Raw genomic sequence first — 15,723 nt, 5'->3', positions numbered from 1 at the left:
GGTCTCGCTATTGGCTTAATCAAGGCACGTGACAAAATATCGGATGTTTTTGTTGTGTTTTTTTTTTTTCTTAGCCGACAAAACCTTTAGGACGCTGCTCTTGAACACATTTGTCCTTGTTTTTTTATGATGTCACAGGTGCCTTCGTTATGACATCATAATTGCATTCGTAAAACACTATATCCAATAAGTATGACCATTTTTGAGTGTCATCTTGGGATAAATTGGTCCACAGAAAAAAAAAATTGATGATGTCATTGGTCACGTGGTTGGTTCAGCAGCCATATTGTTTCTTTTTTGATGTTTTTTTTTTTTTTTGGACCATTACAAAACCCCTCTGAAACGGCTGAACAGATCGAGATGAAACTTTACAGACATGTTCCCCAAGCCTTGGGGATACCAGGGTGTTCACGAATAATTGAGACGTCACATGGTGTGTCAGCCATATTGGATTGAGGGAAAAAAAATCTTTTAAAAATTCTTTCTCTTGAACTGCTTCATCGATCGACATGAACCTTCACAATTACGATCTAGTATTGATGGGGAATGTCTTTTAAGTTTCAACCTGATTGGACGCATCGTCTGGCAGCCAGAATTATTTAATGTTTTTAATCTGGGTTCAGGGATTTAAATCAAACTTGGTGCAAGTTTGCATAATGATGTAATAATGTGGGCAGAGGCGTATCTGTCGATGTCTCGACGTCGAAGAGTGCCATTTTAGTTCTTTTTTTTAATCAAAAACTTGATGACTCATTGCACGATAATTTGGGAATCAACATAATAGGTCGAGGCTTTGCAAAACCGCTGTTATTGAAGCAACACTGTTTCTCAGTGCCGGAACTCTCACATCCCATACTTCTCTATTACTAAAAGGAGAAGCGACCGCCTATCCGTCATGCGAAGAAGAAGCAAGACCTCAGGTTTTATATAGGGGTTCCTGCTGTCATAGAATATGATATTGTACCATTGGAAAGGTAATGATCAATTGACTTGATTATAAAGCCAATAATTAATCGGTTTACTTGGAACAAAAATTCATGTCCGTTTAATCATAAGGATGCCAGTTTTGGAAGCCCATCTTTTCATCATTGAAGAAAAAGAAGATGAAGAAGCAGGAATGCTATCTGAATGCAGCATTTCTAATGGTAACATTTATTATTCTGCGATAGCAGGAACCCTTTATATGGGCACGGAAGGAGCACACAAAATTATATGTAGTAATACTGCTCAAAGCAATAGAAAAATATGTAAATGTACGTAGAATGAGCACACAAACAACCACAATCACCATGATTGCAGAAACAACACATCTATCTTGTTAAAGAATACTTGTGCAATGGTTACACTCTTGTTTCACAACATATATATATATATATATATATATATATATATATATATATATATATATATATATATATATATATATATATATATATATATATATATATATATATATATATCTCAATCGTACCTCCTGGTTGTAATGGTGAGCATCAGCCATGGATTATGTCTCATGGTAATCCGCAAAGAGCAAATCATCTGTGTGCCACTCAGACATCTTTTCCCGCAAATGCAAACCTATCAATCAGAAGGCATGCGATTGGCGTGGAGGAGGTGACTCTTTTTGGTGCAGAAAATTGAGATCGGAGGAGTACTTGTTACGTTCAAACTATTTTATACATTTTTGGGGGGGGGGGGTGGGGGGTGGGTGGGTTCATTAGAACATAATTTAATTCCTGGAGTATAGCAAGATGGTTTATTCAGATTTATTGAGTTTTTGAAATGTGACAAGTGTCAACAAATCCGTTTTTAGGTGATATTAGACAGGGTGCATGCACTATCAGCAGTCATGCCAAGAGCATGTGGGGTTTACATTCTGTAGTGAGTGAGTTTGTGTGTTTCGAAATTCAAGGGCAACGTTTTCGCTGTATTTTTGTACCTGTTGATTGACAGAACACTCAGTTTTGCCTTTGCTGCAGGGCAAGTTGTGACCCGGGAGAAGATTCAAGAGGCAAAGGAAGTTTACAAGCTCCACTTTGGCCAAGACATCTTTAATGAGCAAGGCTGGGAGCACATTCTTGAGGTTAGTTTTGACTTATTTAGTTGCCTCACATTTGTTGTGTGTGCGTGAATGTGATGTACCATGTATTTTACCTCGACCTCCTTCACCTTCGGTAGCGATGTTTTCACCCCTGTCTGTCTGTCTGTCTGTCTGTCTGTCTGTCTGTCTGTCTGTCTGTCTGTCTGTCTGTCTGTCTGTCTGTCTGTCTGTCTGTCTGTCTGTCTGTCTGTCTGTCTGTCTGTCTGTGTGTTGTGGACGGATATCTCAAAAAGTTGTGCATGGATCCGGATGAAATTTGGTGGGCCGGTTGGGTGTTTGACACGGACAAACTGATTAGATTTTGGTGAAGATCCGGATCCGGATCCAACTACTAGAATTTTAAAAGTGATTCTTCACCATTGAGAGATCGAGGTGAAACTGATATATAGCACGATATCTCAAAAAGTTGCGGACGGATTCGGACGAAACTTGGTGGACAGGTTGGGTCTGTCACAAGGACGAAACGATTTGATTTTGGTAAATATACGAATCCGGATCTGGATACGAGAATTATTTAATTTTAAAATTGATTCTTCACCATTGAGAGATAGGGACAAAAACGATATAGTGCTGTATCACATGATATTTCAAAAATGTATGGAGCCTGATATGTTCTCGTGGATCAGGCATGACATGGCAGAGGTATGCGCTCTACCGAGTACCCTTCTAGTTATGTAATTGACTGTGCAATGAGCATTATTAATGCTGCATGTGATGATACATTCAACCCTCGAACAAGAACAGTAGAAAGTTTGAATAGTGAGGTTGCATTGTTGGGTTGACTTGGGCACAGCTGATGTTGTGGGTCTACTGTTGTAGACCTATGGTTATGGATCCACTGTTCGGACATGTTCTGGTCTTGAAGGGTCAAAAACCTCGAGTAAGAACTGAGCCCAGCTAATGATCTTGGCAGTCAGAAAATGTATCCATGACTCACAAGTTGAAAAGGTTTTTTTTTAAATTTTAATACATTGTCGAGGCTCGACTGAGAGCTGACACAGAACGTACAACAAGGCAAGCAGGAGATGAGGGGGATGGACAAAACAGTGGGTATCAGAGACATTAGAATATCTGTGGAAGGAAGAGGGATAGGGTGGGGTACACAGTGTAAACAATATGGACACTACAAGGACTTTCAGGAAGGAAAGCAGGGAATTTGATGGAGGTGGGTTTGGGGTGGATTTACGGGGGTAGAAAAGATCATGGTTTTTGATGGGGGAAGATAAAAAAAGGTAGTGGTGAAGAGCTGTTTTGAAGACCTCAAGGGAAGAGTGGGATTGAAAGGAGTGTGGGAGTTTGTTCCAATGGTGGGAAAAAAGAGGAATGAAAGGATGAAGGTGAGCAGTGATTCTTGATTTTGGTAGTCTTAGGGGGGTTGCTGGCGGACCTTGAGCGCCCTGTGGAAATATGGGGGAGGGACATATCATAGATGGAGCGAGGGGGGGGGGGGTTGAGACCAGAAAGGAGATGGTGGAAGACAGAAAGACCACCTATCTGCCTGCGGTGAGAGAGTGAGAGACCCAAAGACTCAGCCTCATCGTGGGAGGTACCAATGATCCTAAATGCCTTGGTTTCCACAGCGTGAAGATGAGAAAGGTGAGAGGCAGGAACACCAGCCCAGAAGGGAGAGCAGTACTCCATCAGGCTGTGGATGAAAACTTTGTGGTCAGGAGCTCAGGTGTGTCAAGGAAGGACTTTGCACGATGGAGGATGCCCAGTTGACAACTGGCTTTGGAGGCCAGCTTGGAAATGTGGCTTTCCCAGGAAAGATCATGGCAGATGGTGAGATCCCCAAGCTTGAATGAAAGGACTTCTTCAAGAGGAGTGTTGAGAAAGTAGATTGCGGAGGGGGGGGGGAGGGGTATCCAGACGATCCTTTCAGAGACATGGTGAGAGTGAAAGATTTGTCAAGATTGAAAGACCTGTTGCACGTATTGGACCGGCTTGTGATTTTTACCCAGATGTTCAGAGAGCGAAGAGGCTGCTGCTTGCCGATCTCGAGTGGAGTCATCAGTAAAGAGATAAAGAGGATTTTCCAGATAGTCAGAGAGATCACTGATGAAAACCAGAAAAAGAACAGGGCCCAGAACGCTACTTTGAGGAACTCCAGCCTGGACAGGAAGAGGGGATGAGAGAACTCCATTAAGGGCCACACTTTGACTGCGACAGGAGAGGAAGTCTGCAAGCCGTGAGTGGAGATCAGATTTTCGCCTTTGTTTGGAGATTAGATTTTAGCCCTCGTTGGCCAAGTCCGAAATTGTAGCTTATGGATTTGGTCTCAATTTTGACATCAGTTCCAAGATGGCTGACTGGCGGCCATTTTGTTTGGAAAAAAAACCCGATGTTAAACACGTCCTCAACCATCCCTCGGACATGCATGTACCGATGTTGTTCAAGCTTGGTACACACATAAAGAATGATGGCTTGCATAAGCGCGTCATTTTTTTTTCAAGGTCAGATCTAACATGGCCGACTGGCAGCCAATTTAGTTTTAAAAAGAAAAAAAAAAACCCAGTGTCGAGCATGTCCTTGACCATTTCTCGGACATGCATTTACCGATGTTTAAACTTGGTACACAGATAATGAATGATGGCTTACATATGCCCATCTTCTGTTTTTTTTTTTTCCAAGATGGCTGTTTGGCGGCCATTTTAATTGTAAAATAAACCCTGATGTTGAACACGTCCTCAACCATTTCTCGGACATACATTTACCGATGTTGTTTAAACTTGGCACACAGATAAAGAATGATGGCTTACATATGCACGTCATTTTTTTTTTTTTTCAGATCGGATACAAGATTTTTTTTTTGTTACTGACTGGCAGCCATTTTGTTACTTAAACTATCCCTAACCATTTCCCTGACATGCATGGTCCGATTTTGTTCAAACTTGGCAAAAGGGCAGTAGACAAAGGCATGCACTTGCACATGACTTTATTTTGCGATGTGATCAAAGATGGCCGACTGGTAGACTGGCAGCCATTTTTAGTTGCAAATAAGTATGGGCTAGCCCTTTAACTCCATACAGCAAAGTTACTAAAACAACGGGGGGCTGACATTTTATGTCTATTTTACTTGTTACTTCAGGTAAACGACTATGTTGAGGTTTGCAATTCAGATGAGTGAAATCGAGGATACTGTGCAATTGGTATCATTTGCAACATCCTTTGAAATGTTTATATAATGCTTTAGGAAAACCGTTGCTGTTCAAAAATATGATTTGATTTGTGAAGAACAGGCGTATGGAAAAACTGCATGCACGTGTGGTTTCTCGCACGTAGGGGCATCCACGTCAGTAGGACAGTCAGTCAGGCATCTACAGTTCGCCAGATCCACAGCTCACCAGACCCACCTCTCCACTCCCATCCCCCCCCACCCCCCATCCTCTTCTCCACCCCACAACACAACTCTGTCACCTTGCTCATCTATGAACTTCAACCTTTTTATCTTTTTATTTTGTTTTTTTGAAGTCTCCACAAAGCAATAGTGATGTGATGTGGGACAGGAATTGCTTTACAGAGTTTGCTGTTTTGCTGTTTTACATAATGGGCCAGGACACCCATCTGGCCACCTACATGCAGGCATGGCAACGTAAACACATTGATTAATTTTAAACGTACATTTTCCCATTATGTTAAGGGAGCTTTACCCATCTGGATTGCCCACATAGTCTGCATTTTATCTGCATGACCATTTCACGTTGCCTGCATTGTCATCGTGTCTCTTGCTATTTAACATACTACTTGCACGACTCTCATGGTTAAAGATGATACCTTCCAAAAAGAATGTTTAGGGAGCGGCATCATATTCTACCATATTAAATAAGGCAATTGTGTGTGTGTGTGTGTGTGTGTGTGTGTGTGTGTGTGTGTGTGTGTGTAGGCCTACATCTGAAAATTATAGAAAGAAAAACAGGCTTTTTGTGTGGTGTGTGTGTGGCTGCAAAATTTGGTGGAGATGATTAACCTGATTTTGCATCTGTGTTGGTAGTACTCAAGGTAAAACTCACGCTCCTGCTGGGGGGGGGGGGGGAGGGGGTTGAAATTTGACGTTTGTTTATTGTGCTGACGATAGCTCGCCTCCTCTTCGCGAAGCACGCTGTGGGATCTTTAACGTCCACCAATGAACACCAGCAGACGGGACACCTGTATAAGCTCGATCCAATGGATGGCACACGCATTGATGAATCACCTTGACCGTTAAACGCTGGGATGACAGTTTATACCTTGGTTGGGATTCCTCCCAGACTCGCAGCAGATGCTCTAACCATTACGTTTACGAGTTTAGTATAATACCATGCATGTCACATGTTTCAATGCACACTAAAGTGAAAATCTACACTTAAAAAAAAAAGGTCAAGTGAACATTCTTCGACGCTTCGTCAGAAGTGGTGTTTGACATCAACGGCAGGCATGTGAAGTCTCATCTTGATGGCAAGGAAGGTTGTCTCAAAGGGTTCGCAGTATCTGCTGATATGATCCACACTCTCTCAAGAAAGTGCCTTCACGTCTTCTTTGCGATGAGAGATCACTTAAAGATCGTAATCCGTTGTGCAAGCACGGAAGCAATATTTGGTCGGGGTGGAAGGCTCGGCGTGACCTTCGGATGTGGCTAACTGAGCTTTGATAGATCCTCAAGGAAGGCTTCTTCGACAAATTAGGGGATAGGGTGTGAGTTGGTTCGGCTGTTCGTTTCGACAAAGACCATGAGACTCGTTGACATTTGTGGGTGACTCGCTCTTGGCGCTCCCGAGAGAGCGATAAATTTAGTTTGCACAGTGTGCACATGCCTCGTTAGCTCCTACCTAGGCGGAGTGTTTTTCCTTGCTAGCACGCTGAGGCATGCAGATTATTTAATCGGTCAAGAATGGGGTATTTTCTGAGGGTCCTAAAGGTTCCACTGAAATCCTCCAGTTATTGCTTTATGGCCAGTGAAATCCTCCAACAGCCTCTAGTTCCCTTTTGTTGTCGTTTGTTGTTGTTGTTGTTGTTGTTGGTAATGTTTACATGTTAGCTATACTGGAAGAGGTTTCAACATCACCGTGGAAGGAGATAATTACGCCGGGGTAATTCTGAACTGTTCTTGTCAAATTCCATGCCCGATGGTTTATCACAGCTTTGAAGTGGGGATCTTTGGGGAATGAGGGGAAAGGAGGTTGTGAGATGGTGGAGTGGGAGTTGGGGTTTGGGGGGGGAGGAAGTAGCATGTATGGAGAATGAGGAGTTTGGGTGGGGGAGGGGTGGTAGGCAGTGATAAAAATTCCACTATATTTAGGTGGACCTGAAGTACTCAATCCCAGGAACAGGAGTTCCCTCCGTGATGGTGGATTCTGAACCCTACCGGTTTCACCTGAGTGGAATTTAGGTTTGCTGTCTGTCTGTCTGTCTGTCTGTCCGTCCCACCTGTGGTTTTCCATCACTTTCCCCGTCCATCCATCCATTGGGACCGTGCTCTGTGCAGAACATGGGTGCTGCCTTAGCAGGCTCCTTGGCAATTGGACATAATCATGGACAGGTCACCACTCCAATGCAGTATACCAGCACGCTGGCACTCATTTTGCCAACCTCAGAAGGATGACAGGCCGAGTTAACCCCACGTGGTATTACTTCAACAGCTGAGTGGGATTTGAACTCAGCACCCAAGGATCCCAAGCCCACCACCCTAACCACCCTAAGCATTTAAGCCAACACCAGGAACGTTAACTTCTCCATACCCTTTAACATATTCAACTGAAACTTGGAACATGGCTTTATTATGATAAGTTACACAACAAGTTCGAGTTTCACGGCGTTTGGACAATTTTTCACGGAGCTATGCCATTTTTAAGACTTGGAAAATATCATATTATACATGGGTCAGTGTTCAACTGCCATTACTACATCCAACTGCTTTCCACCCATTGGCTGGACAGCTGGCCTGACCCCACCCCAATAAAATAATGCACCACCATTGCATGAAGCAGCACAGATCGGCAGGCGTCGGGCCTTCGGCCTGGGTGTTGGTCCATGGCCCATTGCAACTGGAATGATGCCAGGTATTTAACCACGACTTATTAGGATGGATGCACATAAGCCATATGCATGCCTTTCTTTGCTTCATGTATGTACATCGGGTTATTACCTCCATCACCAAAGGTGAAGGACGTTATGTTTTCACCCCTGTCTGTTTGTGACTTGCAAAATCGAAGATTTTTCAACTGTATTGGTCACTCGATTCTGTTATTGTGTTTGTCTGTCTGTCTGTCTGTCGCCTACCTAGTCCAGCAGCCATTTCTCATATGAGGCCAAATAAGGAAATTCGTTCAACACTCCCTACAGAAAAGGTTTGGCTTGACAGAGTGGTAGAATAGACCCTATAGAACACCTCCAGGTAGTATGTGGTTTCAAATTGTGGTATCATTAAAATTCTACAGGCCATTATACATAACAAGGGTACTTACCAAGAGGGTCACTGTGGGCTCGCAAAATTTAGGGGGAGGGGTAACGTAAAGGTGAATACCTTTGTCTTGACTCAACCAATTTTCAATATTGAGGTATCATTGGCTTCCTATTATAATTGTCTATTGGAGTATGTACAGTTATTTGAAAATGGCCTTTGCCATGGCATCACCAAAGCTAAAATATCACACTAATTCAAACTTTCTGACATTTTAAATTGTGTTCTCATATGAAGGTGAACGGTGTTTCTCAATTACTACTGGTATGTATACATTTTGGAAATCAAACGCTTAAGAAAGTATTGTTCTGCAGAAATTCATATACATCCAGAGGCACGCATGAAGAAAACTACAACTGTTATTTTTAGCGTTCGTCTTTTACTAATGTATAGCAACACGGAAGCACATACATCAGAGCCGAGCATAATAGTTGTCTTTGGCAACACGGAAGTACATTAGTGAAAGCCGAGTATTAGAGTTGTCTCTGGCAGCACGGAAGCTACTCATTCATCATAGTGGATGATAATAGTTATCATGGTCAACACTGGGAGCTGTGCATGACAACACAGAAGCACATTAGTGAGAGCGAATAATAATAGTTGTGCATGGTTGCACGGAAGCACATTCGTCAGAGCGGTTTGTAATATTTGTGTCTGGCAACAAGGAATCACATTTGCCATGGAAGCATGAGTTGTCCTCTGTTGTAACTTTTAGTCAGCGTCTTCTTCACCACTGGATTCAACGATTGTTCTTGGATTTTCACAAGTTTCTTCGGCCATACGTGCACATGCTCCTGTGCATGGCATGTGGTTGGTTCTGCATGTGCAGTCGGCTCGGCGACATAGAGACTTCTTGCAGTGACAGACAGTCAGCTCCGGAAGACCCCGTGGTGCTGGATCTTTGGTCATGAGCACAGGCTGCAGGGCACCATCCTGAATTTTCCAGCCATGTCCAGCTGCTGGTGGAAGGCTCTGTGTAGGCTCAAATGTTCTCTTCCATACATAGGCCTGGTAATTTCCTTGCTTCATATGTTGCTGTAAGCTGTCGAATGTAGGGGGGAGATTTTCATTTCTTTGTCCCTTTTGACAGAACTGCCAGTATCTCACATTGTTCACTTTCCTCCCAGCCCCCTTGGTTGTTGAGTACATTGCACATATGAAGGCTTCCCATGCTTCTGAAGTGCTGTTGCTGAGCTCGGGTTCTTCTCCAAGCTGTCCCAGGCTGGTCTGATGCTCTTTACTGTCAAGTAAGACATTGAAACCCTTTTTCTTGCCGAGTCCTGAGAGTGCACCGTTTGAATCGCACCCAGTGAGTGCGTGGAAGCCGAGTAAAGCATTACACAGCTCAGGTCCTAGTTTGCGTGCCAAGCTGTGGATAGGAATATACCGAGCTTTATCCTTGATTCCAGTCCGAAACCACAGTTCCCGACACTGGGGTTTTCTGTAGTGTGTGGTGCAGAGGACAGCCACATCTGTGTCAGGTGATTGAATCACAATCCTGTTGTGATAATGAGAGGCATGTTTTGCATGTAGCAATATTCGTGTGTCTGCCTCTTCATGATCTGACTTGAGGGGAACCGGTTCTTCGCAGTGCCCTCTGATGACTAGCACAGATTTCTGCGGGTTCTTGAAACCACCACCGATGACTAGGTGTTGACCATCAAGCAGAGTGTCTACCCCCATGTGGCACCATGTGTCTGCCAAGAAGGCACACAAGTTGACTTTGTTTTCTACATTTCCAATGTATTTGATCCACTGCTTTGGAATAGGAGTGGCTGCCCTTGGATTGTCACCTCTAAGGCTGCAGATGTTCCTCGTTTCTCTCGCTCCCCAGCTTTGATTGAGATGCTGGAGTACCGGTCGAAGACAACATCAACCCGCTGACGACCATTCCGACGTAGAGGGGCAGTAACCAGGCTGTAATACTTGAATGCCATTTCACCGAAGTTTGCAGCACCAGCGGACTTTGTCATCTGTACCAGCGCCATTGCATCGACGATGTGGGCCGTAGACATCTGGCTGGTTGTGACTTGTGGCCATTTTGGATGGACATCTACCTTCTTCTCTAACTCAGCAATGAGTACGCTCTTGTTGGTCTTCCTCAAGCTGCCATCGTAATGGGCCAGGGATAATGGCGCTGTTGATAACTCGTAGCTGAGGAGTTCTCTCAGATTGATGTCCCTTGACTTTCCTGTGATCAGAAGGCGGCCAACGAGTTCACGGTCAGCACTAAGAGTGATAACTTTCTCATCAGTTAGCTTCACTGTTTTCTTCTTGCTTAGTGTGGCAAATGTTTTGATCTTCAGGTTTGGCAGGGAATCCCAAAATGTCACTTCATTGGTATTCAGTCTCTGTTCAACAAATGTTGTCATTTGAGCTGTGCCGATCTGGTAGGAGTTAACCAGGCGTGTAGCAGCATCTGGGGGCATCCTGATACCTGTGACGAAATTCCATCATCAACGTTGTCTTGGGAGAAGGGATCGGTCATAAGCTCTGACGTGATGGCGGTCAGCAGCTTCTGAACATCACTTTCATCTCTCTCCACCCTCTTTGGTGCTGCTTCTCTTTGGGTACTATACCAACACGATCTGAGTCCTGTATGGCACACATCTCCTTCATTGCGGTTGTGATGGCTGCTCGTTTATGACATGTCAGGAACCATCGTTCTTGAGCTCCTGCTCTCTGACTGATCCCTATGATGCCACCGTTTGTCTTGCTGTCGCGGTTGATGGACTGCTCGAGGGCCATGTCAGTCCACACTTGAGCAAAAGGTTGATGCGATCGACTGATGGCATGATTGCCAGACATGAACTCTTCATTGACGGCAGGATGGGTCTCAGGCAGCTGGTTCATGTCAGCCAGATAAACAAGAAGCCACCTGGCGTAGTTGGGTCGATCCATTGCGAAGAAGTGAGGGGTCATTGCAGCAGTCGCAGAGAGCTGCAGAATCCAGTTTCCAGTCCTCTCTGCCTTGATGAACTGGAGGAGTAGCTGTACCATGGATACATAATCACTCCAGTAGGCAAACAGCTACGATACATAATACATAATACCCTTGGTATGTATAATGGCCTGTATAATTTTAATGATACCACAATTTGAAACCACATACTACCTGGAGGTGTTCTATAGGGTCTATTCTACCACTCTGTCAAGTCAAACCTTTTCTGTAGGGGGTGTTGAACGATTTCATTTCTTTCAGGTCCTTGCTCTTGGACTAACAGGTCACAATTTTGAAACCGATCTTCACAAAACTTCACCACACGGTAGAGTTTGTCATAAGAATGAAGCCGATTGTTTTTGAGGTCAAAAGGTCAACATAGGCCAAAGGTCAACAACTTCGGTGGTATTTCTAAAATCCTCATTTTTCATCCGATTGACTTGAAATTTGAAGAGGATTTGCATTTCAGCTCACTGAATTCAACCAGCCAATTATTTTTGAGGTCAACATGGACCAAAAAAAAGGTCAGCCTAGGCCAAATTCTAAAAATGGTCACTTTTCATCTGATTCACTTGTAATTTGAAGAGGAGTTGTATAATTGGTCATTAAATTCAACCACCAATTAGTTTTTGAGGTCAAATTTGTTTTATGGATTTTTCAAGTATCGTGCTCTGCACGACGTCTTCTTGTTTGTCTGTCTGTTTTTCTGTGTACAGGATATCTCAAAAAATTGTGCACGAATCCGGATGAAATTTTGTGGACAGGTTGGGTGTGTGACAAGGAAGAACTGATTCGATTTTGCTGAATATTCGAATCCTGATCCGACGACTATAATTTTTCAGGTGATTCTTCACCATTAAGAGATCGGGCCAAAAATGAGATGTAGCACGATATCTCAAAAATGTATTGGGCCCGATATGTTCTCGTGGATCAGGCATTACGGAGCGGAGGTATGCACTGTATCAAATGCTCTTCTGGTTTTTATTATGAAATAGACAAAGCCTCGAAACAAACGAAACATGGTGGGTTAGAGAGTTTCTTTTGCTTCTTCATTTTGGTTCTGGTATTGGCTCGAGCATGCGATCAAGCAAACCAATTTTTATCTCCAGTTTGTTTTCCATATATATATATATATATATATTTTGTTGTTGTAAACTCAATTGAGAAAAGTTGCACCGATGTAGATTGATTTATGTGAGTGTGTTGCATGTCATACTGATGTGTATTACAGTTTTTCTTACAACCTCAAGAACATTACGAAAGACATTCTTCTTCTTCTTCTTTCATATGCAGCACAAGGCTGCAGGATAACATCATTGGCTGAGGGAGCGGCTGTGCTGGTGATGCAATGCCCTCTGCTGGTTAGGGAAGGAATTTGTAATTTGTTCAGGGTGCCGGTGACAACTCTATCTATAACATCCACCAACTCGAGAGTTCGTAAAACACCATACCCCACACAGTCTTGAGAAAAAGGACACCGGAAGGGTCTTTTCAACTCTTGCTTTGCGTTTCTGAACACAATTGGTATTTCAGACGAGCTTCTATTTTGTCTGAATAGCGATATGTGCGAGCGAGCGGCAAATGTCATTGGTCAAGGTGGCGTAATATTTTTTCCAAGTACTGTTAAATGGGAGGTTTTTTTTTTGAAAGCGCCAAGAAGGTGGCTTGTTTTCGACAGTGGTTAAGTGTATAATTGGTTCACGAGTCAGTAAGTGACCACTATATTCGTTATGGGTGCGTGTCTGTCTGTCTGTCCCGAGCATAGCTCCGTGGGTTTTGATTTGATCCTGATAAAATTTGGGTGGGAGGTTTATATCATGATCTAGTTGTGTTTTCCGGAGAATGGGCATGGTGCGCCCATTATGGGTGGAGCCACGCCCAAAAAACATGTGTTTTTAGAGGGTAGCCGGTTTCAAGTTACATCTTCTCTGAGGGGGTTTGTCGAATCTGGCAGGGGTTTCGGTATTTGGTTAGCCAAATGGCACCTGCATAGCATCACAGAGCTCTATTTTTCATTTTCGTCCCAAGGTCAAGGTCACAAGGTCACCAACTTAGAAAATGGCAAAAAAAATCAATAAAGTGGGCATCGAGCTCCTCGGGTTTTCAACTGTTTTGAATGAAAGTTGGTATGCAAGCAGTGCTCTTCGAGTACTACAACTTTCATCATTTACGTTTTTCCCAATTCCCGCCAGTTTCCCCGTGGCGTCCCCTCGAAGGTCAAAAAATAAAAAAGGTGAACCATGTACATTGCTCGTGAACCATCGCTGTCTCCAGACTTGTTCAGTTTAAATATGTTCTAAAAGTCATATAAATTTGTATAAAAATATGTAAAAGTCGTATAAATGAATTAATAACGGGATTTACTGCCATTGGCGCAGTGTCTATTACACCACCTTATTTAACACGTTAAGTTAATTTGTTATGCCTGTTGCTTGTGTCCTTTACGATGTTAAAAACGAAGTTTCCTGTTTGGAAGGATTTTCAATTTTGTTTGACCGCCGGATAGGCAGGCAGCCTAAAACGATTACTTTATCCTTCATGCGCATGTGCGATTGTGCCAAATTCAGACAAAGTACAGTAAAACGGCAGGTTTGTTTTCCGATTCACTTTCAAAATATAACAATCAATTTAAATAAGTTGTTCCTCGATCGTAAACTGATGTTTGTAGACAGACGGACAGACATGAACTGATTGCTTAACCTCGTTTTTCGATTCGTGTGGGCGAGGTGAAAACAGTGGAATCAATGTATTGAGGTCTTCAACTCCCTCTTTCATCTATATTTTGCCATCGCTCCGCTTTGCGATATTGACATGTATTGTGGATAAATATTTGGCGATTGATGTTGTGCACATTCATTTGGCTAAATGACCCTGTACATGTTCTCAGAAGCACGACGGAAGACTGCCGGTGCGAGTTCGAGCAGTGGCGGAAGGTACCGTGGTCCCAGTGGGAAATGTGTTGTTCACTGTAGAAAACACAGACCCTGAGTGCTTCTGGCTCACCAACTGGGTTGAGGTACGAGGGACGATGCTTGTTGGAGGTTGGAGGTCATTTACAATTGTAGTTGGGGATGCAGGATTGTTCACAGAGTAAATAAATATACAAAATCATAATCATGATTCCTATTGATTAAATAATTACTTTGCTTTCCAGATGGTGTTCTTTGTCTGATCTGTTTCGATGAGCTGATACCCATCTTGCAGTCTCGATCCCTTTCCTTCTCAGACTCTGCTCGTTCAAACATGGTACCCAATTACCGTGGCGACCAACTCCCGCAAGCAGAAGGAGTTCCTGGCTGTTTACCTGGCTGAGACCGCTGGCAATCTTGATGGTCTTGAATCCAAGCTTCATGACTTTGGATACCGCGGCGTCTCGTCACAAGAGGTTTTGCTTCTTTGCTCACTCGACCCGACCACTCGCAGTTTGCACTTTACTCGGGCACAGCAATTGTAATATGATCACTCGCACTAATTCCCGTTTCCCTCCCAGTCAGCCAGTATCGGTGGTGCCGCCCATCTGATCAGCTTTGAGGGCACTGACACGGTGGCTGGAATCCGGTTTGCACGGAAGTACTACGGCTGCTCCATGGCAGGATTTTCTATTCCTGCCTCCGAACACAGGTGAGCATTCACAAATTGCTGGGATTTTATTCACGGCTAAACTCGAAGCTTTCTGTCGAATGTGTCTGACTTGTGTCATTCATCTTATTCTTATTGTTGGAACACCTTTCCATTTCTCTTTCTCCTTGTACCCCTTGTGCTTTGAATTGTTTTTCATACTGGCAGAAGTATCTCGTGTGGAACGGACAATTTACTTCGGTGTTGCACAAGAGCCTAAAAGCGTAAAAAGAAAAAGTTTAACTGCACGTCTGAAGACGACGATGGTTCACGAGCGGTATTTGACGATGTAGATTGTTTCAGAAGTCAAGGATGAGACAATGTGATAATGTTTGACCAAGTTATAAAAATGATCAACATGATGTGGTACGAGTGACGGGTTATTAGCTGCAAAATGTCGAAAACCCAGTTTTGTTCAACAACTTTAAAAATTTGACCTTTGCATAACCTTTAAAGGTCACAAAACAATGTTGTGGACATTAAAATAAGGAAACAGGATACGCGCTATAGCTTATTGGAGTTAGTTCGTCGCAGAAGGTCGAAAACCCCGTTCGATTCCCACAACTTTAAAATTTTGACCTTTGTGACTTTTAAAGGTCAAGGATTATGACCTTTGGTGCAAAACTT

General features: G+C 43.3%; 1 protein-coding gene across 2 annotated transcripts in view; it reads left to right on the top strand.

Moving 5' to 3' along the window:
• The window catches only part of NAMPT (nicotinamide phosphoribosyltransferase), an 86,754-nt gene that overhangs the window by 32,199 nt on the left and 38,832 nt on the right, over positions 1 to 15,723 (top strand). For both annotated transcript variants that reach the window (XM_085871483.1, XM_085871484.1), the window contains 4 exons: positions 1,980 to 2,083; positions 14,366 to 14,494; positions 14,705 to 14,863; positions 14,969 to 15,099. In XM_085871483.1, the coding sequence (XP_085727609.1) occupies positions 1,980 to 2,083; positions 14,366 to 14,494; positions 14,705 to 14,863; positions 14,969 to 15,099 (523 nt within the window). The remainder of the gene's footprint in view (positions 1 to 1,979; positions 2,084 to 14,365; positions 14,495 to 14,704; positions 14,864 to 14,968; positions 15,100 to 15,723) is intronic.

The sequence above is a fragment of the Eptatretus burgeri genome, chromosome 2, assembly GCF_056783735.1.
Source record: "Eptatretus burgeri isolate ZD-2024b chromosome 2, Ebu_testis_v1, whole genome shotgun sequence".
Taxonomy (NCBI): domain Eukaryota; kingdom Metazoa; phylum Chordata; class Myxini; order Myxiniformes; family Myxinidae; genus Eptatretus; species Eptatretus burgeri.
Note: the sequence above shows the minus strand (reverse complement) of the source record. Positions and strands in the feature narration are given on the sequence as shown.